This window comes from Trachinotus anak, unplaced genomic scaffold, assembly GCF_046630095.1.
Source record: "Trachinotus anak isolate AG129_WGS33_773 ecotype Australia unplaced genomic scaffold, CSIRO_AGI_Tana_v1 ptg000024l, whole genome shotgun sequence".
NCBI classification, from domain to species: domain Eukaryota; kingdom Metazoa; phylum Chordata; class Actinopteri; order Carangiformes; family Carangidae; genus Trachinotus; species Trachinotus anak.
In genome coordinates, this window is record NW_027273875.1 from 13,034,541 (window position 1) to 13,061,793 (window position 27,253).

The window sequence follows — 27,253 nt, forward strand, 5'->3', positions numbered from 1 at the left end:
CCTGCTGCCTCAGCATGTGGTGTCTGCTCGGAGAGGATAGTGGCTCCATTTGAAGGTTCTGGAGGGGTCTTTGTCCCTGTTCTCTATTTCGTGGGCTGAGAGGAGTTTCATACTGCGAGATCAGATGGCGTCTATCATTGGCAAGCAGAGTGACGGGCGCTGAATAGGCTCAGAAACATGACAGATTTACAGAGACAGCACTGTGGCTCCTGCCAGTTCTCACATATTCATGAACCAATTTCTGTGGGATGCCTTTGCTAGCCAGCGTTATCCATGCAGAGCTCTAAACTGCTGTGTTCACAGTTTTGTTTCACATTGTTAACCCTTGATCTCCTTGTGTGTTGTGTTTTCTAGCTGAAGCCAGGGCAGAACAACTGTAAGGACAGTGACAGCGAGAGCGTGAGTGGAGAGTCGAAGCCTTCCTTCAGGAGCAGCTCCAGAGACAGACTGACAGATGTGAGTACATTAAAAAAACAAGCTCACTACTCCAGTGGTAGTTATTTCAACTCTTCATAGACTTTTAACTCAAGAAAATAATTTCCAGTAATCAAAAACTTGAGGTCATGAGCTTAGTCACATGATTTCCTGTTTACTTGCATTATTCAAAAAACAACATAGCATATGTCACCTTTATTAATATTATTATGATAAACTTTAGTTGTATTGCACCTTTCATGCAAGAAATGTAGCACATAGTGCTTTACATAAAATAGATTACATGTACCCAGTGCTTCAAATGAAAAGAAACATGAAATAGGGCGGCCCGGTAGTCGAGTGATTAGGGCCCGTACCACGTGAGTACAAAATAGACAGTTGCTGGTTCGACTCCCGACTGTCCCACTCTTTCCTGGATGTCATCCCCCTCTCTCTACCCCCTTTCCTGTCAGTCTCCACTGTTCTTTAATAAAGGCACAAAAGCGCCCCCCCCCCCCCCCCCCCAAAAAAAAAAGAAAGAAACATGAAATGTGATAAAAAAAAATGTAAATTAAAATAAAAAATAAATTCACAAAACAAAGAATAAATAAATCAAGTAAAGAATTGATTAAATATAATACATAAAATCAGTGAGACACCACTACTTAGAATAGTACTTAAAAAGTACTAGTAAAAGCAGAAAGTACCAAGTAACTGATATGTCTTGGTCAGAGAGGAAGTGGTAAAGGTTCCACAGTCAGTACAAATGTTAAATGTCACAGTTTTTATTGCTTTGAGAATGATGTTTTTATTTAAAAACTTTATTCATACAAAATCGTTTGATTAATAATGATCAAATTAGATAAATAAGTTTACTAATTTATGAGTGATACACAAAACAGTTGCATGATTCTAGTGTTTGTGTGTATGGCCTTGAACCTACATGTCACACAGACAAAAGGTAAGTCATTAATGTGAGCGAATCGATTTTGTCAAGATGTCTCTTGGTCTTAAAGATATAAACTTCAGCCTCTACAGAGCACTTAGTGCTAAATCCTAAACATCCTGAGTGCACTCCTGAAGTTCTTCAGGTGAAGAGCACTATTTGCATCCTGCACGGACACACACACACACACACACACACACACACACACACAGCCCCCCCTTTCCCCTGCCAGAGGGTTTTTTTTATGACTGATACAAAAAAAGACACTACTTACCCAATCTTTGCTCCTTGTGGAGGAGCTGAAGGCGAGCATTAACTGACAGAAGAAAGAGCGGCTGTGTGTCCCTGCACCCTGTGACAGTATTCCAAGATGTGAAGCGAGCAAGCTTAAGGGACCTTGCTGCCAGACACCCACCCCTGCTCTTTGATTTGTGTGGAGAATCTACAGCGAAGCAATCAGATATCTGGCCATAATTAAAGCTGTCAGTTGGGAGGCGAGCTTGTCTTTGAGGAAGACATGGCCGAACAACTGAAGCAAAACTGATTCTGCATGTAGCTTTACGATGCTTGACTGGGCATGAAATGAAATAAGTAATTTGATGTTGACAACAGAAATTGAAATGATACTTGCTGATTTCTCTCAGACTGCACTGTGGTGACTGTGGTGACTGTGCAGCAGTACACCAAGGCAAATCTTGCTTAAATGGTGGTTTGAAAACACTTAACCTATGGATGACAAAACATGCTTAATGTTGACTGTCGGAGAAAACATTCAATTTGTCTCCTGTCATGATCTGAAATAAAATATTTAACAAATATGGGTGAAAAATTAAAGGAAAAACCAACATAAAGTGTCTTAGTAACATTTAGAGCTACCATGAGCCACCACAACAGCTTCAGTGCTCCTTGGGATTGATTCTCCAAGTGTCTGAAATCTACAAGGGGGGTGGAGGGAACACCATTCTTCATAAAAGATATTCCCTCATATGGTGTTTTGCTGATGGTGGGGGAGAGCTCTGTCTAACATGTCTATCCAAAATCTCCCATAGGTGTTTAACTGGGTTGAGCCATAGCATATGATTCACATCATTTTCATACTCATCAAACATCCAGTGACCCCTCATGCCCTATGCATGGGGACATTGTCATCTTGTTCCTCCACTAATTTTTCAGGTCTGTTGGTCTTAAGCAACAATTTATAAAATACAGTATAATTATATAATGATTCATACTGAATGACAGTCAGGTCCTCATAGCCAAATCTAGCAGTAGGTTAGATCCATTTTCCCTCTGTTGTTCTGTTTTTTCAGAATAATGCATGTTATTGCTCCATATCAGAATTGTTTATTATTCTTAATAACTGCATTGGTTACCATGAAGAGATTGGCAAAGCTGTCTTTGATGGCACTGGTTGCTGCATTGAACATGGTAAGTCATTGTTATCTTGAACAGACCAGTAAGAATCCAATAAAAACACTGCATCTAACTATTGTATGGAGAAGCCTTCGCTCTCTATAATGTCTTTAATCACTGTTTGAAATGTCATCAGCAACAGTATAATCTGACTTGGCCTCACTGGCCAACCACATGGCTTCATTTAGACCACACTGTTGTGATGATGTGTACTTTGACGCCTCACATACTAATGAAATATATTTCCACAGTTGCATCATCTTATAGTCTGCCCTTATTACTGAGTCAACTCCATGTTCCTACAGAGACACTGTCACTGTTGCTTCACATTCAGCTTATTCAGTTTGAATGTTGTTTATGAAATCACCCTATGAGGTGAATAAGATGTACAACGTCAGCTTATGTGTTTACTTTTAGTCATTTTAGTGGAACATTATCCTAAATCCCAAATCATCTCCATAATTCATTTTAACAATGTCAGTTTTCTCGAGCAGAGTCTATTCTCCTCACTCCTGACTTGTTCTCAGGAAGCATCTGTCGCCCTCTCTATAATCACTTCCATATGAGCTGGCATTTCAGCCACTCACTACACTCTGGAGGATAGAAGGAGCAGCAGCCGTGGTTCCCCCTGCTTCGTCTGGTCAAGACACCCCACAGGAGACTGAGCATGTCTTCACAAGAGCTGCTGAAAGCTGGGCAGCATGACGACAGTCTTTTAGACCCCTGTGTCACTTTAGATGGTCACACTGTGTGAGGCTTCATCTCAGGTCCCCACAGGTTTCTGAACATGTCCCCTCCAGCCACACTGTAAAAACCTACTTCACAAGTTGCAAGAGGTGCAAGTCTGAGCTTTTGTAGCAGAGCTCTGCTCCCCAGACTGAAAACAAAAATAGAGGGAATAAAAAAACAGTTTTGTTTGGCACAGAGATTCTTTGGATTTAGTTTATTTTATGAATCTCAAATACAGCTAATTTCCTCTAAAATAGTATTTTTGCAGGTGTGTGTCCAGGTGCCTGTAGTGTTTTCTTTGCTCTGTCAGTCCATGTGCTGGGTCTACTGAAATGTTAAAAACTATTTTGGTTGTAACACTGGACAATGCAGCTAGACTGCTAGTGTTGGGCTGCACAGAGATGCTCCCTAACAGTACGAAAACAAAGAGAAAGCAGCTAAGTCACTCGTTAGTTCCAGGGAGCAGTGTGAGACAACAGCTAGCTTTGACCCGAACTGTTCATTACACTGACAGTCTGCTAATGGTATTTGCTGTAGCACTCCCTTCCCCTCATGGAGCGACTCTGGTCCGATGAAGCAGATGAACTGAGTTTGCCGACCTGGCTGGCAGGGAGATAGAGGCCAGAGGAGGTCAGGCCTGGCAGCCTCCTTTCTCCCGCTCTCCTTCCCTCCTCACTCCTTCCTGCCAGCTCATTAAGGCCTACAAATGGCACATCAGCTCGGCTGTGTTTGCCTCAACCCAAAACCCTAGCTAAATTGGCAGGCTAAGCCGCATTTGCTCTGAAGCACCGGGTTCCCTTTTGGGTTTGTTTGAAGCTGACATGGCAGCTACCCCCCCCCCCCCCACACACACATCCACACCACCACTCCCCACCCCTTCAGTCTGGGTGGCAGGCATTCAGGCAGGCAGCAGTCCTGAGCAGAGGGAGTCTGCTGGATCAGGGAGGGCAGGGAGCTTGGGATGATTCACTCCCGTTTAGTCTCTGCGGCAAGGGGTGAAATGCCATCATTACCCGGCTGCCTATCAAATAAATTGGCAATTACGGGCCTGGGATTGCGAGTAAACAGCATGTTACTTCTTTTTTTCCATCCAAGGCTCTTGATGAGAGACGGGTGCAATAGAGAAAAGCGTCGGAGTAGTGGGTCGGAGCCCGCCAGTCAGTGTTAGCCAGCCTGATGAGAGGCACAAGAGGCAGACTATAATGAGTGCACCCACATATTTTAGTGGCCATTTTTATAGACAGCCAAAGCTTCCTGTTGTGTCTTGCGTCTAGCTGTTCCCCTGACTAAATTCTGCCTGTCAAATCAAAACCTGTATAATGCATAATCTCATGTTTTTGGCTAACACCTTTAAATAGTCTGTGGTGTGAAATGCCTACTGTAACGTGGGGTAATGATTTGTGTGTTGGGCTGGGGTGGGTTGTAACACTATTATTTATACTTGCACTTTATTGGTGTTACTCCAGACAGTTTTGCATGCTGGTTTTTCCGACTGAAATAAAAATGTGAAAATTGTGGGTTCCTGAAATCCATACTCGTGTGTCCTGGCTCCTCACACGAGAAGGTTTCCTTGCGGTGAAGCCTTTGAAAGTTGTTTTGTAATGAAACATCTGGAAGTGATATTGTTAAAAGTCAAGCACATCGTCTCCCCATGCTTTTGAAGCGGTTTCAGCCCAAACACAGCTAAAGTCTCTCTAATGGCTCGTAAGACTGAAGTCAGTTATTACTGGCTTTCCGATGAAAACATGACAGCCTGTTCAGAACCCTGTGTGCATGTGGTGAAACCATTTCAAATACTCAAATTACAGCTTTTGGAAACTGATTAATGTCATAAAGGATATTTGTTGTGGTAAAGATCTCTATTATGATTAAATTTGCTGGAGCATACCAAGACTGCACATAATGTTTTGTCCTTGACCTTGAGTACAGTCTTTTCCATAAGCTTCTTGTCTGAACTGAATCACACTGTCCAAGTGAACTGCTTATGTAATGTGACCAGAGCGGGTCTGTGTTACACTATGCCCATCCCACCTCCTCAGTACATTCTCCAATTATTTCCTGACACTCTGATGTAAATGAGGTCGCAGTACCCCTACATGTCCAGATATGCTGGCCAATTTGCTCCGACACAGAACTTGTAATTGCTTGCATCAATTATCCGTCTCTTTCTCTCTCTGCTTCTCAATAATTTGAAATGTTTCCTATTAGAGACAAGCATTTAGATATGGAAGTAGGAATGTTGTACCTATAATTAGCTCATTATCTTGGGATCGTACTCTCTGCTGAGGCCCCAGTGTGTGCGTAGTGACGGTGTGAAATGAGCAGCAGATGTAGTGCAGGGATTATTTGACAGCCTTTTTGACCGTTTAATGGCTTTTCAGCTGTGACGTAAATAAGTCACTCATCAGGGCAGATTGAAACACTAAAGACAATAGAAGTACACACATAGTGTTTTGTTTTCTATCCTGTTATCCAGATGGAAATAACAGGGACAGAACGGCACATGGCAGTCAGCTGGTCACCCCTACAAAAATACACATTATATAGAGAAACACAGAGAAGGGAGGAATGGCACGTCCACACATGCACAGACACACATGGACCCCACATTAAAAAAAGAAAAGGATTAATCTTCATATATAAGATGAGGTGTGGTAACTGATTGAAGTTTTTCCAGCATTAACACAATTAAGAGGCCAGTTTGAGAACTCCTGAGATATCAGATTGACTGATATCTATTAGGAGAAGTTTTGACGGGATGATTAACTCTTTGATTCATGCCATCTGGGGTTTCTATTAATTCATAAGGAACAGCTGGAACATATTGTAGGACATTTTTTCCACTAGATTTCTACCTCTCAAAAACGTATGTGCCGGTGAAGGGGTCATATCCACAAGCGCTTTCCACCATATTTCCCTCACTCATTATGCCAGGTTCTGTCACCGACTGCACAGCCAGCTTGCCAGACGATCAAGACACAAGATCACTTGAATTGCGTACACCTTTGACTCTAAATCAACCTGATGAATAAGCTGTCTCCCAGGAAGTGGCCAGACATGCTTATTACCACCTCTGGCACTCCAAATCAAGCCCCCTTTTCTCTCCTCTCCCTCTCTTTTATTTCTCTTTCCTATTTTCTCTCTCATCGCCTGCAGTCGCGTTGTCAGGAACAGATTGTGACACTTTGTGACATGGCAGTCGAGCAAAATTATGCCGCGCCTCCATCACCCTGCCAGCACCCCAACAGCCGAATGTCCGTCAGGAGCCTGCGAGAGGTCCCACTGGATGGCTTGTCTCTACAAGTGCTGGGGGCACGCCTGCATCCCTGCCTGCGTTAACAAGTGTTTAACTCAGACACGCCTGAATCTACTCTCCAGATATATAATTAGAATGAGAGAAGCACAGTGTGATTGTGTGTGGTGACCTCTGGACAACCCTCAGGTTGATAATACATGGCACTGATTTATCTCTGCTAATTATTTCCCACACCTTGAGGCCTTGAACACAAAACAAAACACACAGAATCAGAACAACATTTTGACCTTTAACTGTTGTTATCTTACTATATACGCAGCAAAATAAGGCTCTTTAATTGTTGAAACTGATACAGAGCGAGGTGGGTGTGATAAATACAGCACAGGCTGATGCTGACTGAATGCAGTCCCTCAGTGCTGTGGATGATAAATCTATTCTCATGGAAGATTAATGGACTGGAGGAGTGGTGTTGAATGTCATTGTTGAAGGTTGAAATTATTGAGCGCCTGAATCCTATCCATATGTTTTCAGGAATGACATAAATAGGCTCAGCCGGAATCCATTTTGACTTATCAAGCTTAAAGCAGTGCCAGAGCCATGCAGCACTTGCCAAGTATTCAGGCTCTGAGGCTTCCAATAACAAATCCTATTCCACATAATTTCCACTGAAATTGGCCATGGCCATGCGCTGCCACCCTATTTTTGCTTTTGCCATGCGTCCCGCAGCTCTTGGCTACATATTACTTCCGCATTCCCTGTTACCCAACCCTGTAGCCCCAATTTTTGATGTCATACCAGGTCCTGGCAAGTGAGTCTCTCTTCTCTTTGTTCCAGCCTTTTCAGCGTGGAGGCTGTTCCGGTGGGGTAAGTTGAATAAGTGGAGCCCGGAGGAATCTCTACAAAGGTCTCACTCTGATTGGATGCATGCAGAGCCCAAGGAGAGAACGCCGGTTGCCATAGCAATGAGAGCAATGTGGGAACTGGCTGCATGAAGGAGAAAGGGGAAGTGGTGCTTTCTTTTGCGATGGGAGGTCTTCATCGACTGACATTCTTCTTTATGAGTACACACTGGCCAACACGCACCTAAACTCGAGAACGCAAAGGCACACAAACAGTATTACATGCACCTTTTTACCCCCTAAGGAGAAGCCGAGCTAGAGTACATACTTCAATCACAATGGCCTGGTAGGGGTGTACTCGGGCCCAAGCTGGGAGCCAGAGAAAACACAATCAGACACACCAGGAGTCCAGAACCATCTCCAACTCATAAACATGATTACTGGCCATTCACTGCTACATATTGCTTACCTCTTCTGAGCCAACAAATCACCCATACCCTCTCTCCTGGCTCATGGCTCATGATGGGAATATCCCTCTATCTCCCTCTATGTCTCTCTCTCTTTTGTTGCTTGCATCCCTGTCTGACTTGGAGCAGGTTTTTAAAAAATTATTTTACCCATAATAATTCAGGCCACATGAATATCTAAGGGGTGATGCAAACCTCTCTAAGGAGCATATGTTTGTGTTCATGTGTATGTTTTATATATGTGGATCCCTGGTGTGTGTATGTTTGTATCAGAGACTTTAGCTGCGGGGTGTAGGAGCTGTGTGGGAGGGTTGAGTTTTGTGTTGTCAGTGTTTGTGTTTGAAGGGCACAAGGGGCTAAGAATCCTGTGTGGGGATTACACAGGAAGGCCTGCTGGTTCATGAATCCAGTCCAGTATGTCATGTCTAAGGTTTGAAAGGCCTATAATCTTTTCACTCTAAAAATCTGTTGTACTCATTTGGGTTCCAATCACTCTGGGTGTTACCAAACTGGAAAATACCATAAACTGTGCTATACTTTCCATTTCTGTGTATGCATATATATCACACATGCAGCGTGTCCTTCATCATCAGCTGAAGTTGTTATTGAACCACAGCTTGTAAGGACAATGCTTTTGGTGTATACTGTCTCCGACAGCAAAACTAATACTACTGAGACAACATCTGATTGAAGGGAAAAGATACTGGAGCGTGCTAAAAAGCCTCATTGAAACTAAGTTGCTGGGTAAAAAGCATGTAAGCTTTAAAGTGCAAACAAACACAAATTTTACAAATAAAACCTCAGTTCTGATCAAATTAATTCCCTGGCTTTCAACCCTTGATTGTCCTGCGCTAGACTCAACCCACCCTGGAATTTGCTGATTGAGATAAATACAAGTTGGTAGAACTGTTCTCTATGTTCACAGTAGAATAGGGCTATTTTTTTAAAAACTGGTTTACATACTAAAATTCTTAAATCACTTTTGTGTTGTGCTTTGCACAGCAATGAAAAATGGGGAAGAAAAGACAGATACTGTAAACATGATGATATGCATGGAAAATGTCTTCCAAGCGCAATGGTGTTGCACTTACAATCTGAGAACATTTTGCTAATATTATGTTTTGCATGTGCTTTGAAAGGCATTATTTTCCCCTTGTGCTGGAGAAGGGCATGTTCTGTCTTATTCAAGGGCAGGATTGCTGTGAGGCACTGGATGCCACATCCCTTCTATTCCAGAAATGTCCCCTAAATCACAAAGCAACAGTGCCAACAATAAATAAATAAATAGATACTGTAGATGGACAGTATCTATTCAGGCAGACACATAGATATACCAAAAAGACAGGGAGAAAGTTCCCCTGGAATTACAGTTGCAGAAGATTATTCCAGAGACATTATTTCCCTCAAGTCATGGGCTTAAGTCAAATTTGGAAGAGAAATGAAATTGCCAGCAGTGAAAAACCAGACTAGGTAGGAGTTCATGAGTAGAGAAATAACATTTTCATTTGTTTCTGCCCCAGTGGGAGAGGAGCAGCCTTTCAGTAAATAGATACGGCTATGAGAAATGATTTTTCTGGTCGGCGGGATATTGTTTTAACGTGCACTTATCCATCTGCCATCTAGATGTCAGGTCCCGGGAATCCACAGGATGGCCATTCGCCTGTTGTCTTTATGACACACAAGTGTTGGCCTCGTCTCGCCTCCAATTGTCTCCATTGCTGCCCGATTTCCACCAGATTTCCAGTCTTATTTGTGGTCTTCTGTTTAAAGGACCAGTGTGTAGGATTTGGGGGGATCTATTGAAATATAATATTCATTACATTCATAATTATGTTTTAATTCACCTGAAACTAAGAATCCTTCTTTAACATTTTTACACTACCTGAAGGCCACCGTAAGCTCTCCTGGAAAGCACACCTGGAAAGGAAGGGGTTAGGGGAGGGTATTCATTTGGTTGCAATCTGTAACCTCGCTGCTAGATGCCATTAAGTCCTACACACTGCTCCTTTAAACTCCCTTTGTAAAGAGCTACCAGTTGATGCTACTCTTTGGAATTGAGGCTTTTTATATTGAGCTTTGCTGTGAACTGAAATGAAAGATTCAATCGGGGCTTCTGAAATTGTCATCTCCCCCTGCACAACCTAGAGACTTGAGTGGAAGCGCACTATACAGTATTGTTATTTGTTCCACTGCAATAATAATAAATCAAGTGTGATACATTTAATCAGAGGGTAGCACAAGGTATCAGTTTTAGTATACTTCTTTTTTGCCTGTACTTTTCCGTTGTGTTCCCTTTGTTTGTCTCTTGTGCTTCAGTGTTTTGGAGCCCAGTGTATCCAAAGTAACAACGTGTCTACTGTTCGTTTTTTTGTGCATGTGCATGCGACAAGTGTTTCTTAACTTGTCACATGCATTGCACGCCTTGTCTTTATCTTGACTCTCAATTGATATACTGTGCTGTACGTCTGTGCATTTCCAACCACATTGTGCTTGTTCTTGAATAAATGGTCATGCTATATCATCTTAGTTAAGAGATCTGGTTTCAAAGAGATATTCAGGGGATTATTAGGGGATTACTTCCACTTACTGCAGCTGTCGACATCTGTGAGATATCTTTTCAGTGAATGTGTTCCTATACACGCTGACTCTCTATTGAAGTTATTTATATGGTACATTACAATTGATGATTAATCTGCAGAAGCAAAGCTTTAAGTCAGGAGCTGTCAGTTGTGATGTACTCCCAGGTGATTACGTCTACTTCCTGTCATCCACTATCAGCTAACACATAAAGCACTTGTCATATGGCCCATTCTGATTGTGCTTGATATTGACACTGGAATTGAATAAAATGTACACAATAAGAAGATTAGTGTTTCCCAGGAGGCGTGCATCTCCATGCCGCATTCATTCCTGACGAGGCGCGCTGAGCCTTTTGAAAGACTCGATTCATACAGTCAAATCCCATCTAAGACTACACAAGGTGTAAATAGAAAAGACAGACCAAGATTAATCTGCTGACCATCTTAAATTGAACAGGAGTGAGTTCACAGTGTAACAGGGATGAAATTTCACTTGAGTTTTTTGTTAAAGAATTTTCTGTATAATCTCTGCATTGCATATTCATATCAGTTGTCGTGGCATATTACAAACTTGCAGCCTCAAGAGCAGGATGTCTGCTCTAATGAAGCAACATGTCACAAAAGAGACATTTGTCTCCCTCTTCCACATCATCTGCCATGATTACTCCTCATCTCAAAATTAACAAAATCATTTCCAAGTGAGGAGAGGAACCATTTTTATGCATCTTCTGTAAGTGTGAGTAATTCAAATGGTTTAATATCCATTATTTTTGTTTTGTGTGTACTACTATATTTAAACGCTACAGTTTTCACTGTGCATGGACGAATATGCACTATGCAATATGAATATTTTTTTCATGCACACCCGCATCCCTCTTTGTCTTCAAAAGCTCAGCTTTATATTTGACACTATAGCTGTGTACAGATGTAAAATCTCAGGTAAACTAATTAGATGGTTCTGACCTGTTTAAAGGGAGTCACATCAGCTGTGTTTGGGTAGCGGTGAGAGGTCACAGGGCAGCACAGGGCCACATAGTACAGGGGATTGGATGGGATTAACCTTGGCCTGCCCCTTTGGCCCCAAGCCCAGACGGCCCGGGAAGAGTGGAATTAGCCAAGCCAGGCATGGCCATCTGATTCCAAGCCCTCATCCAATTACTGCCTTATCTCCTTGCAAAATGAGATCAATGCATGGAGGGCAGGGAGACCTGGCAGGCTGGCGAAGGTGTGATAATCAGCAGTAGGGAGCACGGCACTTAACTCCCCTGTGTCCCCTGAAAGAGCCAGAGCATGTGTTAGGAGCAACACTCACTGCCATTAGCTCTTGGTGCTTGCTGGAGCCTGACCTGCACTTTGCATGAGGACAAGCTGGTGTAGTGAATTTAGGCATCTTAGCGTTTTGTGTTCAAGTGCTGCACTTAGGGAGGTGAATAATGTGCATAATTACAGTTTTACCTCTTATCCTTAGTGAATCTACCCAGCAGATTACATTGGCTAAAAGGTAGTAGAGAGGGGGAAAAAAACTTGATAATTGCTTTTTATATGTATTGCATATGAAAGGCACTTTTAAGCATTTTACAGTGGTTAAGAACAACCCTGCACAGCTAATATAGTCCACTGTTAATTCTCTTGTCAATTAGGGGGAAAAACAAATGTTTGACGTTTGGAGGTGTAATTATGAAAATAATTAACCTCTGTGTTAGCCATTAAAGCAGACCATTTTGCTCTCTACCTGCACTTCTTGAAATGGAGTCGCATTTGCCTGAATGAGATTCTGATGTTAAAAGGATCTCTGTTAAATGGATTTTTTTCTCAGGTGAAATTATGTTTTATCCTGTTCTTATTCATGTTCCCTCATTTAATAAGTCTGTCCTATTCATAACAACTTTAATAAAATGCCGTAGACTTTCGATATTTCACATAAATTGCTCCGAAATTCAAACTTTGTTCTCTTTTTAGATTCATAATGAAGTCAAAGCTACCACTAACCAGAACTGTAAATTAAGAATCATACCTGGAAAGACTGGATTCATTTTGTGTCATCAAAATGGGAGTTTTGGTAGAAAAAGTCCTTGCTGGCTGAGCCTTTATATGATATAAAGCTCTTCATATTTATTCCTGATACTTCTGCCATTCCAGTGATTGTATTGCACCACTGGTGTGTCCCTTAGCCATCTGGAGGACCGTTCTGTGCTCACAAAATGGCTGGAGAGGGACCCATTCTGGTGAATTTATGCTCGGCTATTTCTTCTCATGCTTGTGTTCTGGGCACAAGTATCCATTGGAGAGCAATAGGTAGCCCTGAAAGAGTGTCTGTCCTCAGCTGTGGCCCTGCGATTGTACATCCCCTACTACCCCACAGTCCTCCTCCTTCCACCTGTCCCTGGCTGCTGCTCCTCTCCTCAGCCCAGTTAGATTAAAGTCCTCTTAAATTCACCACAGCAGGCCAGCCGCATGGGGAGAGCTGGCATCACAGGGGCCCTCTGACAATCAGCACCCGGCTAGAAAGCACTAATGAGCGCTGGGAGGGGAGGAGAGGGCGTTGGCGGCTTGCACACAGACAGCAGCGGCGGTGGGTAGGGTAGGAGGGAGTTGTTAGGAAGGGAGGCAGCGGGCTGGCATGTTGCTGGGCTGGGTCCGGTGCAGCACTGACTAGATTAGCTTCCAGGGGGCAGAGCTGCAGTCAGTTTGGGAAAATATCACAGCCCATTAGTTAGGAGCAATGAAATGGAGTCAACTTCTGGGACTCCATTAGGCACGCTGCGCTTAGGCAGACAGCGTCCCTCGGTGTGATGTTGCTATTCTGGAAGGATTGAGCACAGAGATATAATTGGACTGGGGAAATCAAGCAAGTTTCAGTGGTCCTGGTGGGGCTCTCAGACAGAAAATGAGAACACAGGCCTTTGTATTTTCTCTCCCTCTCCCTGTTAGCTTTACAGCTTTTTGAAAAACAGGAGTGAAAAGGCAGCCAGTGTGCTTGGGTTTTCTTTTCATTTTTATTCCTCCACTCTCTCTCTCTCTCTCTCTCTCTCTCTCTCTCTCTCTCTCTCTCTCTCTCTCTCTCTCTCTCCTTCATTCTCTAGCTCTGTCTCTCTGTCTGCCCCCCTCCTTCTGTTTCTCTTATTGGATTCTACCATCTGCTTTAAATTCTTTTTTTTTTTCATTTGTGGCTCCAGCTCTGGCTAACCCTAAGCTAAACAATATGCATTTATTCATCCGTGCCTTTCTCTAAGCATTGATGAGACTGAGGATTGTGCTTGATAATAAACATGGCTTAGTCGAACACAGGCTACTCACTAAGCCTCGCAAGGCCCTTTACTGCCTGGCTGTAAGTGCCAGCTAACTCCACTAGTTTAGAATTTACAACTACATCCCAGAAAGCACTGCCCAAGGAAAGTATACCATATTTTCCCCCCTCCCCTGAAATGCCCTTTCTCCAACTGTGATGTCTGGATAGCTGGCTGACATTTTGGTTCCTTATAGGCAGAACTCAGATGTAGATAGAGCGGACAAGCCTCAGTGCTTCAGGTAATTGATGTGCAGTTTTTAGCACCATCATGGGACGTCTCTATCCTTCCAATTTCCAGCAGGCATGCCTCACTTGGTTTGCCCAAAACGCTTCATGCACTCTGTCCTAAATAAAGGACATTTTACCAGCTCTGCCAGTTAATATATTTCACAGTAGCAGTCCATCATAGTCTTCTCATGCCTTCAGTGTAGTGGCTGGTAAGTAATTAGATTAGAGTCTCTGATGGTGTATTGCTGGTGTCTCCGTCGCTGCCTTCTCAAGCATATGTTAGCTGCTGTTTATGCAGTAAGTCAGTGACATGTGTGTTGTTGCTGTGATGGTAAAGAAGCCTGGTGTTGGACAAATATAGAATATCGCTGTTAAGTAAGCCATTTATCAGGTACTTACTTACCATAGCTTTTTCTAGGGATTGGTAAGAGATCAATCATTTAGTCTAATTGGTTTTGTGAGGGATTGATGAGTATAATTAGATTAGACGGTCAGAGGGGATATATTCATTGAGACAAGGAGACAGTCGGTCTGTTCGGTCCAAACACCAGTATTTTTATAGTTAGTAGCTTAAAGAGAGGACATGGTTTGAAGTGTTGAGCAGCTGAAACCTGCTTATATATGATTCACTGAGACACAGCGTAACAAAAGCAGTATGTCAGAGCCAGAGCATCTCTCTTGCTGCTGCTCTTTGTCCTTTCTGTTCATTGAATTATAAGCCCATAGCAAAAGAGTGTTGACATTTGTGCACCTCTTGGGAACACGTCACCATGAATGTTATCAGCACCTTAAAGACAGCCCTCAGCCCCCATACATCCCTGCTAGGTGCTCTCAGCCCCTGCCTCAAAGGGCACACCCCACCTCAACCTTCCACCCCTGACCTGTCTGCCAGCCCAAAGAAAGAGCCCCTAACAGCTCCTTTGATGGTAGGAGGGGGGGTGGCTTGTAAAGAATAGGTGAAATGGAGGGTAAAAAGGGGGCCAGCCATTTGAAATGTCTGCACTGAGATCTAATCAGGTAGCAGAGGCTGTCTGCCCCTTTTTAAAGTAGCACCACTGCATTACAGCCAGCAGCCTCTCCCGGGTACAGGCCTCACAGGGCGTTTCATGTCGGCCCCCCTCCTCCTCACCGAGTAACCCTCTGGAACACATCATCCACCTCAGTCCCAGCTCTGGATTTATTCCCCCCCTAAAGCCGCCTTGACAGGTTTGTTATCTATTCACCCGGTCAGCGAGCCCTGGAGAGTCGCAGCACTGGCAGTTAGGAAGGGGAATGCTACAGGAGAAGCGGGGCAAGTAAATGTCAAGTGAACCGCCAAGGATGGATATTATAGCTTCTGGGGACCACAGACAGGGAGAGAGAGAGAGAGAGAGAGGGAGGGAGAGAGGGAGAGATGGTCTGTCTCCCCTGTCTGTTTTACAGCCCATGGCTCAAGATGGCAGTCTTTACTGAATTCTCTATCGATTTCCAGATTATCTAGACTTCTTTTATGTGCAGGTTACAATTATGTGGTTTCCAAAAACACTGTTAAACACTCTCAATAACTGCAGATTGAATGGTGACAAGTGATGATTATCACAAAAATCTTAGAGTAGAGGGTTGTTGAGATTTATCTTAATCCAGCTGCTGCCCACAGATAGTTTTAAGGTTTCTTTAGTAAACTATGACCTCATGCATATTTTTAGACTGACTACCTTCAGGATATAGCTAACTTGCTAACAGCTATTGGTGGCTAAACTTGTATCTTTCATTAAAGTAGCTAGAATGATTTGTGTTTGCAGTCTTGGCAAAATAGAATTTTTTGTAAAGGAAAGCATGGCTTTTATTATAACAAGGCACCAAAATAAAATATAGATGTTTACTTTAGCTTCACTGACAGCTAATTTAATTTGGAATCTGTGAGCAATTGCGTGCACCACATGTGAGGTTTCCTGCTTGGCCCCTCAACTTTAAATATTCAGTGCACATCCCTGCTTTAATATAAAACATACCTGTAATGGTAATACACATAAATACAAGCACAGATGATGTTATGCTGCGGGATTTTTCATCTGTTGTTACTATTAAAACAAAAAATATTGTTTGTGTGACTCACATCCCCTTCAAATGCCCAAACTTGATTTCATAATAAAAAACAGGACTCGTTCTCAAATGTTGATCTTGTGGAAAAAATTGTCTCACATGTTGCCAAACTACATTTATAATCAGCTTAACTCCAAACATCTGATGCACAGACAGCAGTCTTATTTCATGAGCTTGGAATCATGAGGTTCTGTGTGGGTGGAGTGCAGATCTGAGATACTGAGCATCAAAGATTTGATATACAGTATCAGCTGTGAAACTGTCATGTACTTTCTTTTTTTTTTTTGAATGTCTCACCCACCAAAAAATAACTCCAAGCCTGAAGTAACATTCAGCAGGTCATATGAGGAAAAATACATTTTTATTAAAAAGAAGTCTGGTGGATCCTCACAACAAGGGAAATTGTGAATTTTAGACTTTCTTCTTGTCACTTTACTTTTAATCACAGAGTCAAGCTCAAAGTTTTTCTAGCTTAAACTAGACTTGAATGCGTGAAACTTCCTGGATCGTCACACATTTTAATGGTTGGTATGCTTACTGTCAAATAATGATTATAAAGTAATGATTAGTATGTAAAGCATGTGAAGAAATAGCAAAGCTATGGATAATGCTTCTCAACAATATTGTAAATCCCTCTGTTCTGATATTTAATCCTGAATGACATTGATTATAAATGATTGTTGATGCATTTTGATGATATTTTGTTGTGGGTGCATCTGACTGCTTTATCTCCAAGACAGACAAATACATTACACATAACACATCTTGTGTGTCCAAATACTTATAGTCTGGACCGTAATTGTAAAATCTACTGTGCAATGTCACATCTTTCTTCCCAGTTCTATTATCGAGCATATCATTGCAGTACCTAGTCCTCTTTATATTCCATTTTTTCACCACATTCATCATGTTTGAGTTTATTGAATAGTTTGTGTGTAATAAAGCACATGGAAGTTTAAGTTAATATTGGAAGTCAGTCAGGTTTTTAGTCAAGTTTTGCCATTTTACAGCTCTTACATCAGTGTCACTGAACCTGTCTGCCTCATTCCCTCGCATCCTCATTTTGACCATGTAATCTTGTAGAAAGGAATCCTCAGTTGTATTTTGGGAATGAGTTTTCTGTTCAACAGGGATCAGATCTTTTTTTTCTCTTGATGAACTGACTCGCTATTAAGGCTGGTCACAACAGTTTTCACCCTCTGGACTCTCTTCTAGTCTTGTGGTGCCATATCATCTGAGCTGATTTAAAGCCTCAACCTTGTGTACTTGCTGCTTGTATGTTTATGATAAATTTGTTTGGTTTCACATATTTCCACATGAAATCTTTCACCTGTTAGTCCTCTGATCCTCCTCCCGTGCTCTCAGCGGAGAATAGGACCTAAATTGTGCGATAATTTTTCTGGCCTTAATTGCATGGTTCCAGTGAAAGCTTTGCTGCTCTCTCTCAATCCTTTTAGAACTACTTAAACGTTCCGCTTGGGTGTGGATTAGCGGATAATGGGCCCAGCAGCAGGCCAGGTACAAGCTATTGAAGTGTTCCTGAGATAGCCTTGGCGGGCCCTAGGGGTAGTGGGGGAGGGTTCATTGTTGGTGTGACAGTTTGGCTGAGTGGATTACATGCAGTTTAGGGGACTGTATTGGATTGGGGCTGTGCCCAATTATCCTCTTGGATTGGAGTGCAAGTGAGTAACCTCCTATCCCAATTTCCAGTGCACCAGGTGAAGCCTATAGGAAACTGCTGCTGGGCATACCCAGAAACTACTGAGCCATTGAGCCCAGAGATAAACAGTGATGTTCACAGTGTGATGTGATAGCAAAAACTCAAATTCCACTACTTTCTTGTCACTACAACACTTCCTCCTCAAACTGCTAATTCCAGCATGGATTAATTGAGTTTGAAACCACTTTTCCTACCTGTCACTACATTGTATATTTTAATTAATAGCATGTTTTGCCAACTATAACAGGTCATCGTTTTTAAACCCATACACAGACTACATAACGTGTAATTGTGCAGAGGGGAACTCTTACACATTAAAATTAGATTACGGGTCACGGGGAGAGTCACTCAGCCTGTGAAAACAATTGTATGACGTCTTCTGTGGAGTTAGCTCTGTAAAGTCTGGGAAAGAAACCTCTGGTGATATCATCAGGTTAATCCTGTGCTGGGCTTGAAAGTACATTTTCATCAAAAGCATTGCAGACTGTGGGGTGTGGAGTGTACCCAGCAGGGAGGGTCTACTGAAGAGTTCATGTCATATCAGAGTTGCTATAATAACATGTTTCCTACTTTTAAGGAGTGTTCATGTCAACTTCAAGTCATAACTACGACTGGGAGAGTTGGATTTATACTCTGATGTATCTGACTTGGTGCTTGCTAATATGGAAATACCTGACAGTGGATGTAGCATTATATTTGTCAATGTATCATATTTTAATCCTCACATGACCAACTCTGTTATCATGCAATCATCTTGATGGTGTGAACACTCATAAGTTGTTAACCTGGGCATCTTTCCAATTTCTACAAAACATCACATATGATGTGAACACACTGTAATGTACAGATGAGAGTTTGACTCGGGAAATATCTGCCTCTGCTGGGTTGATTTGAGCTTTCTTTTCTTTAATCTATCTTTTATGAGACCCCAGCTATGTGAAGGTACAATACATCAGAGCTGGAGCACTCTTTAAAATGTTCATAATCCAAGCAAGATGATGTTGGTGTTAAAGCATAGGCTCACAATTTTCCAAGTCTGTCTTAAAATGATACTCACATGTCCATATGTACACTTGAACTGACTTTACTTGCTGTGGTAATTCCTCCTGACCCCTCCTAATGGGCTTTCAGTGTCTTTTTGTATAAAATTGCGTGGTATGCATCTTAAAAGTTGTGCAGCACAAATACTGTACAAATACTCTGGAAGCTTTTCACTTGATTTGTCTAACAGAGTGCTGAAGCCTCATATTAGCACCAGATTAACTTTTGAATACATTTTAAAATCGCTTTGGGACATCTTAATGTCCAGTGTGAACAGGAGGAATCACTGTTGTTGACTGTTGTTTAAAGACTCACTTAGCCCACTTAGCAGAGTTAGTGAGGAACATTCTCACACAAGCAAAGGCAAAGAAACAGACTCATTATATTGGATTGAACATTATGAATGTTGAATGGGAAGGCACTAATGGAAATGTTTACTTGAGGTGTTTGCATTTACTGGAAGAACAGTATGATTTTTTTTCTTGGTTTAACTTCATCTTCACGTCATCCCGATTGGTGATTCAGTGAGAAGGTCACTAACTTCTGCCTTCATGTCTCTTCAAAACAGTCTTGATGTTTTGATGCATACTAAGTTTTGTAATAAAACCACACTGGTCTCTGGTGCTTATTTCTTTGCCTTCCACTTTTAGCATCATGAGGTTGGAAAACATTATCCAAATGAAATTCAATTCCTGTGGCCCCGGTCTCCCTGTTTGTGCAGCATATTGAGGATTTCATTCAGTTATCATGCATGAGAATCTAAAATGCTGTTCTTGAAAAAGTGCTCTCCCTCCCTTTCCTCCAGAAACCTCTGCTTGGGTAATGGATGTCTCATTTTTTACAATCGAATCAGGAGTTATACAGTAATTTGAACCACTCCATGTGTCGCCACTGTGGTGTATGAATGCATTAAAGAATATTTGCCATCCATTCATTATGAGATGGAAAATTCAGTCTGCAACAGAGGCTCACAGGGACTTGCTCTTCAGTGTTCCTCTCTCTCTGGATTTGGTCTGAAATCTGTGAAATAGCTGCTTGACATTGCTGAGCCAAAATAAGGTTTTATATGAGTGTGATTTGATGAAGAGGTCCATCTTTTTTCCTCACCTATCATTTCATTGTTGGACGTTAAATCGCTCTCTCCCTAGAATGAATATTGAATTTGGATCCTGTTATCTCAGTAGAAATTTTCATTGGGGATTGTGCACTGCATGCAAAGCTATATTTTACTACCAGTGCAGTTTTAATTAATATAACAATTTTTTTGACAGCAAAGTAAAAGTGTCCAAGCTTAGCCCCCCTTCCCAAAGCCACCTGACGTTGATTTTCATATGGGGAGCTGTCAGAGCCTGCTGTCACATTTTTTTCTACCCGTTTCTTTTTTACTTTTTTGCTGGAGACTTGCAAGTGGATAACAATGAGTCCCTTGGCTGTGCTCATCTGATTCCATCAGGAAGAGGAGAAAAGCACCACAGCGCCTTGGGAATATTGTGCCTGAAAATGGTAATTTGCCAGCTCGAGCAAATCCTAGGAGAGCAGGCAAGATGAAGAGTAGACAGATTTCACTTGCTTTATTTATTAAATTTAATAACCGGTACAGGCCTCCAGAGGGCCAAAAACATTCTGCTTTATGTCATTTGGAAGGAGGTAGAGAATATGGTGGAGATCCGTCAAAGACAGCCTCCCAATCACTCAGTCACTCTGATGTTAGGTGTCCCTGGGTCCATAGCCACCTTCATTTATGTGATGCTACTCTCACACATCTTTGTCTGACTGAAAGCTCCTCATTAAGAGGCTTAATATTTGGCTCCCTTTTATACTTAATATTGCATTATTTCGTAATTAGCTCAGTGATTTTACTCCTGGTCTGGAATCGGGTAGGTCTTTCATTGCTGGATCTGATTTGAATCCAGTTTAAACAGATTTGTTTTTAATAAGTGGTTGATATATAGAAGCAAATCAACAATTTGAATTGATTTATGTGGATCAAAAACATATTCCCCATACCTGATGTCTGTGAGGGACAGTACATGGCCACTGAGACTCCCCTGGGCTGGCCTTATGGTAAAGAGGAAGTAAGCTAATTGATTAGCTGACAGGCACTGTTTGTTGTCAGGCAAGCAAAGAGGCTACCTCAAGTCTCAGCTCCCTCAGGCTATTATTTAATACAACTGAGTTGTTCTCAGTTTCCCCCTTTGTCCAGGAAAAGCTCCCTGCCCCCTCAGTCCTCAGAGGGCTCCTCAGGGACACTTCACACAACTCAGAAAGGAGGGGGAAGAGAGAAACATAGCCACAAAGCCATACTTGAGAGATATCACTTTGCAATCTGCCCGTCTCCCAGCTCTGGCGTCTCATTTGTTCTGTGTGCTGATGTGCATCAGGGCTTCAGGGCAAGGTGATAGTCTCTAGGGACAAGTTGCAAAGGAAAGTTACCTGAGGAGATAAGATTGTAAAGGGAGAGGGGGGAAATCCTTTTCTGCACTGTAGATCTTTGTGTTCCTGCAAAAAAAAAAAACCCCAAAAAACAGTGGCAACAGTTCAGCAGTATCCCTGCAGAAACTTGAATGCAAAGCCAGAGGTCCTTGAATGGGTTGCCTTTGAACGGCTGAGGTCTTTTGAATGTGCTCTTCTTGAATAAGAGGTCTTTGACAAGTGAGGGCTTTGTGATTCTCCTGTGCTCATCTACTGTTATGAACATGACTGGTTCTATATGCTGGAGGAGTAACAGTTCCCATTGCTGATGCTTGCTGATGTTCATGGAAAGATACTCATCATGCAGTGAATGCTCATCAGGTACTGTTGTGGCTAAAGGGCTTTTAAAATCCCAGTCACAATTACTTCACGAAACATAAAAAACATTAAAATCTGAGGTGCCAATAACTGGAAAAAGTTTTCTAAATATTGTGTACTGTACATGAAGGACAAGAATGTTGGCAGAGTAGGTGATTGACACACCACACCTACAGAGACTTGTAATATTTAATCCCCCTTTTGCTGAATTCCTGAGCCTCTTAATTCTTCAAAATATAGAAGCTCATATAGTTTTTGTAATTAACAAATCACAATTTAATCCACAGTGCATGACAATTCAATTTGTTGATTGCCCCCCTCCCTCCACCCTCCTCTCTTCATCTATTTAGGAGCAAAAAAGGGAAGAAAAATAATCTCGTTGAATGTATTAATTCAACATGATGAATCCTGTATTCAAGTCAGTGGAGTGAATAATTAAAATTAGCTGATAAAACTTTCAGCAGAATTACTTTGCCGAAATTGCTGAACAGATGTGTCATTTTAATGAAAATCCACAGCCAAGCTCCTCTCCCCTTCCCCTCTGTCGGATAAAAATATTATTCCCACGGCACATTCTTAATTTGGTGGTAAATACACTCGCAGCCATCTCCGGAAGGGTGGGTGGGAGCGGGTGGAGAGAGAGGAAGAGCAACTTGTCACACTTAGTAACTTGATTTCTCCCCCTGCATGCAGTAACAGCTATCTACAGTAATTCACAGCACTCCATTGTTGCAGCAAGTCCCAAGGAGGACTTATTAAAATGCAATAATCTCCCTATTTAAACAGAAACAATAACCATTAGAATTCCCGCAGATCTAAAACAGAGCATAAGCCCCCATCTGCTGTGAATGATTAGAGTCTTGACGAGGGAATTTAATTTGCAACATTCAAAGATGGGAATCTGAGCAGATCTCTCCTCCGAGGCTCTCACCCTCATACTCATTTGCCTCTCGCTTTATTTGTCTTTTTGATTATTTATTTAGCTGCCACTAACATAGCTCTAGAGAGAGGCCATTGCATGCATTCAGGCTAGACAACATGTTTTCAGAGCTGCAGCCCTTTGTAAAGCCTCCATTCAGCGTTTTAATATGCTGGGAATGTGACAATACATTATCATACACTCTGATATAAACACGTGACATGGTGTGGTCAATGAGGTATGAGGCAAAGTGCATAATCAACAGGCTACTCAGTCTGTCTGGATGCCTGTGTTGCAGCTTACGTCACTTATTATAACTAGATATGTAGAATTTTACATCATTCTATCTGTGCTTTTGCCAACATTGGTCAAAAGTAAGATATCTTATCATCTACTGGCCAGAATGACATTCGATTGGAATATACAATACTTTGATGTCATAGGTCATAGGTTCATTGCCATGAACACTGCAGTGTACTTTGGACTACTGTGTATTGTTATACCCAAAAAAAAACCAGCTTGCTTTAGTGCGATAAACAAGTGTTGTTTAACATTGTATGAACATTTCTTTCACTGCAGTTCTTATGTGACATTAATAAAAGAACGAGACTTAAAGTCTACAGTCACACTATCAGCTGTAGATGCAGCAGTGCTTGAAGCTGAATGCTAATGTCAATATGCTAACATGCTCACAGTGACAATGCTAAAATACTGATGTTAAGTATAAAACAGTTTTGCATGTTAGCATGTTTGCTAATTAGCACTTAACACAAAGACATTTAGTTTTGCTGGTATTTAGTGGTAACTAACTGAAATGTAGCCCTGGTGATGGCAGTATATGAAAAGGAATCGCCAAAGTGATTAGGACTCATTATCCGCGAACCATGAATGTCTGTTTGAGATTTTGTGCCAATCCATCAAGGAGATGTTGAGATATTTGACCAGAATAAGTGAAAACTGGTGTCACCTGCTGTGACATTGGAGGAAAAGTCCAAGGGTTGATCCACTGGGTACCAGGAATGTCTGTACAAAATTTAATGGCAAGTTATTCAATAGTTGTTGAGATATTGTTGAGATATATATTATTCTGGACTAAAGTGGTGGGTCATCAGACTGACAGAGAGACCAGCATGGAAAAAAAACAGCAAATGTTAAGAAAAAACAATATGAGTTTTCCAATGTCACAGCAACAGTCTGCAGCAACAGTGAAGATTTGTTTGACTCAAGTCTAAAAAGGGCAAGAATGAAGAGCCACTTTTAGTAGTTAGCCACAGTTAGTAACGTCAAATATTTCCAATCATTCATAGTTGAGTCCTCTTTTTTTTGAATCCACCATGTTTAGTTGTACTGTGCATTCAAAGAAGGTATTGTATGAACCTGAAATATTTCCTTTAGAAAAACATACTGAATGGGAGTTTGAAAGAATGTTCAGGTTATGCAAGGTGAAGTTCTGATTTGCTTTAATTTCTGTTCATTTCTGTTTTGGAAAATTGCTGTTTGTTCACATCTACAGTAAAAACTGGAAATGAGAAATAAATGTCAGTGTAAGATGAATAAAATATCTGCTGTTCGGCTGACGGCAAAATTGCACTGTGACCCTTTTTGCGGTATGTCCCAATAATACCCTGTGGTGGTAAAGCCACATAATGTTAATTTAGTAGTCAGGCTCTGGCTGTAGGAGATAATCCATCATTTCACTCAGTGACCCCACCCCCTCTTCATCATCATCTTACTCTTTGTCAAGAAAGCAAAATCTTGCCTTGGCTGTGTGTAAGGAGAGGGAGGAACCAAGAGAGGAGAAGCTCCTCACTGACTTTTGACACGTTAAGAGTAAAAGATGAGTTAAAGATGTTAGACCATTGTGTCTGAACCTCCAGGAGACTGCAGTCTCTTCTCCTTGTTTGGCTCACAGGGTAAACATTTGAAGCTTTTCTGATTTATTTTCAGGCTCACGCTCAACGCGTATATGATCTTAACTTGTAAAAAGCAGGTATATTAAGTTAATACCATAGGAGTCAGCTAGTCAGCTAGTCTCCAACCATAGCCTAATGATTATGGATCACTTTTTTGTGAAGCTTTAAATCCATATATTTCTCTATAATCTGCAATTGTGCCTCTATGTGTCTCAGAGCTCCCATTCCGATAGTGTGGCCTCTGAACCAGCTCTCAAATCTTGATTATTCTTGCACAGGTGCACATCTTCCTGGAGGTATCGGGCTCCACCAGTTTATTTTTGGATGGCAAGAGCATCAATTCATAGATGCGCAGCAGTTCTTCATGGATTCAAATGACTGCCAAAAAGCAGGGATACGCCCTCCATGCAGCACTTCAGCAGGCTAAAACGTAGCAGGTGCAATGCTAAATATATTAAAAAGTGCCTTACTCTGCAAGTTGCTGTATTCCCATGGGCTCCTCGCGCCACTGATCTCTCTGCCTAGAATCATCCATTTCTGGTTGTGAGTGTTCGGAGCGAATCCTAATTCCTGTCTCTGGTTAGCAGTGCACCCTAGAGACTTCTGATAATGAGCTTGGAGGTTAAGAAAAGTGGAGTGCCAGTCCCAGAAGGTGTTGTTGAGTTATGGATGGGGGGAAGGATCCATGGAGCCTCCAGAGACCCAGTTAGGGCCAAACCTTTGGCGGAAGACATATTATTCCCCAATTTGAAAGGAAAGCTGTGCCATTTTGAATTGCAGCTAATTGGCACTCAATGGAGGAAGACTTCAGAAGGAACCTTTAGTTTTCATACATTCCTGTCAGTAAGGTCCTTTAAATGTGATATAAGCACATTTAAAAAGTGTGATATAAGCGCATGAAAAAGTTCATGAAAAAAATTCATATCATCACAACTCACATTAATATTAAAACATCCTTGTGAATGTGTTATTGATGATATTAAATGGGCACTGATCTAAAGGTTAACTCCTAATGTCATCATTAAACCTACTTACTGTCAATTTAAAATGTTCTACTGTGTTAAATCTATTTCAAATGTACCAAACCAGGCACCCTTTGAACGCTGGAGTTGAACTTTAGGGCAATAGAAGTATCACATACAAACACTTGAAGCTTTAATCAATATAAAATGGGGCACTTCCCTCCCATTGATGGCTTCTATTCACTTGGAGGTGCAGGCAGTGTAATTTAAGAACGTGCCCAACTACACAGCTTCAAGGCTTATTTTCATTGTGTTTATTTTATACCACTTCACATTGTGTGTCAGCTGCAGTCCAGGGACGGCAGATTGGTGGGCACATTTAACTTTACCTGGGGTAATATACTCCACAGTGTATTGTCCTTGACAACTGAACAAATAAAATTAAAAGCACTATGACACAATACCAAAAGTATGTTTATGGTATAGTAGTAGTGTACGCCATAGAAAATATTCCAGCATTAGCTACAAACTTAACATATTTTATGTAAATTAAATGATGGTAAAATGTCAGTCCATATTCAATGAGGCTGTTGTAAAAAGATGAAGAATAAATTCAGCAATGCAGACTAGAAAATTATTGTTATGTCTCTATTTGGAGGAGACAGTACACACCACGCTTTGTCAGGTAAAGGATTTCAGCTGCAATTTCCTTTAACCAATTAGTTCTCAAGGGTTAGTTAAATTTAATATAGAAGACTGAATGACTAATCAAATATATTAAAAAATTGTTAACATATGTGCTATTGTGGCATAAATAGCACCCCAACATCTTGTTACCTTGTTTACCATTTTCCCCTTTAGTTGAGCTGCAGACGATGATTTGATTTGGCAGAGCTGAGCGGCTACTTTGTCAACGATAGTTTTCTCACAGCATGTTGGTCTGCGACTTGACATAACAGTAAATCAACTGTGTAGCAGTCAAACACTCAGATTCTGTTTGGCGTCCAGTATATGTCAAAATCATGGAAGTTATCAGGGAGGTGGGCCTGGGTCAACTACATATGATGTACAGTAGAGAATATAAATCTGGATCGCTCATACACAGTAACTGTGTGTGATGGCCAGGGAAGTTGGGCCTTGTCAAGGTTAAAGCTGTAATGCCTCATAGGTCAGTTGTTGTGTATCGGCCAAGCAATCTGTTGAAAACTTTTCCTGCAGTATAAACAGTTTTATTGGGTGTAATGTTGCAGCAAACATGGATTGAGTCTGTAAGTATTTTGACTATGTGGTAGTGCTTAGAAGTGCAGTATACCCCCTGTCTGTGTACTGTATGGATGTTTTGGTAACATGATAGCTGAAGTCATGTTTCCTCGTGGTTGTACAAATCATTGTACTTGGTTGCATATTGATACGCATGTCAGTTACAAAATGATTTTTTTATAGTCTTGTAAAGCACTTATCAACATTTAAATTCTTCTGCATTCTGTCACTTTCAGTAGCCTCCTTTGCACATCAGTATATATGTTGGGAATGTTCATGTTGGAAAAAAAAGATCATATAAACACTGTGCTAGCAATGTGATCATACAAAGCATGTTTTTGTGTTGATATCCGCAGTATCTTGTGTTCATTAAATTTAATGTGTAGAACTAAGCTCAGCTTGAGCA

The 27,253-nt window shown here is 41.5% G+C and overlaps 1 protein-coding gene across 17 annotated transcripts in view; it reads left to right on the forward strand.

The window, feature by feature from the left end:
• The window catches only part of auts2a (activator of transcription and developmental regulator AUTS2 a), a 314,983-nt gene that overhangs the window by 148,108 nt on the left and 139,622 nt on the right, over positions 1–27,253 (forward strand). For 12 of the 17 annotated variants that reach the window (XM_071460191.1, XM_071460195.1, XM_071460196.1 and 9 more), the window contains 2 exons: positions 355–456; positions 7,593–7,622. In XM_071460191.1, coding sequence (XP_071316292.1) covers positions 355–456; positions 7,593–7,622 — 132 coding nt within the window. The remainder of the gene's footprint in view (positions 1–354; positions 457–7,592; positions 7,623–27,253) is intronic. The other 5 variants (XM_071460199.1, XM_071460198.1, XM_071460197.1 and 2 more) reach the window with 1 other exon arrangement.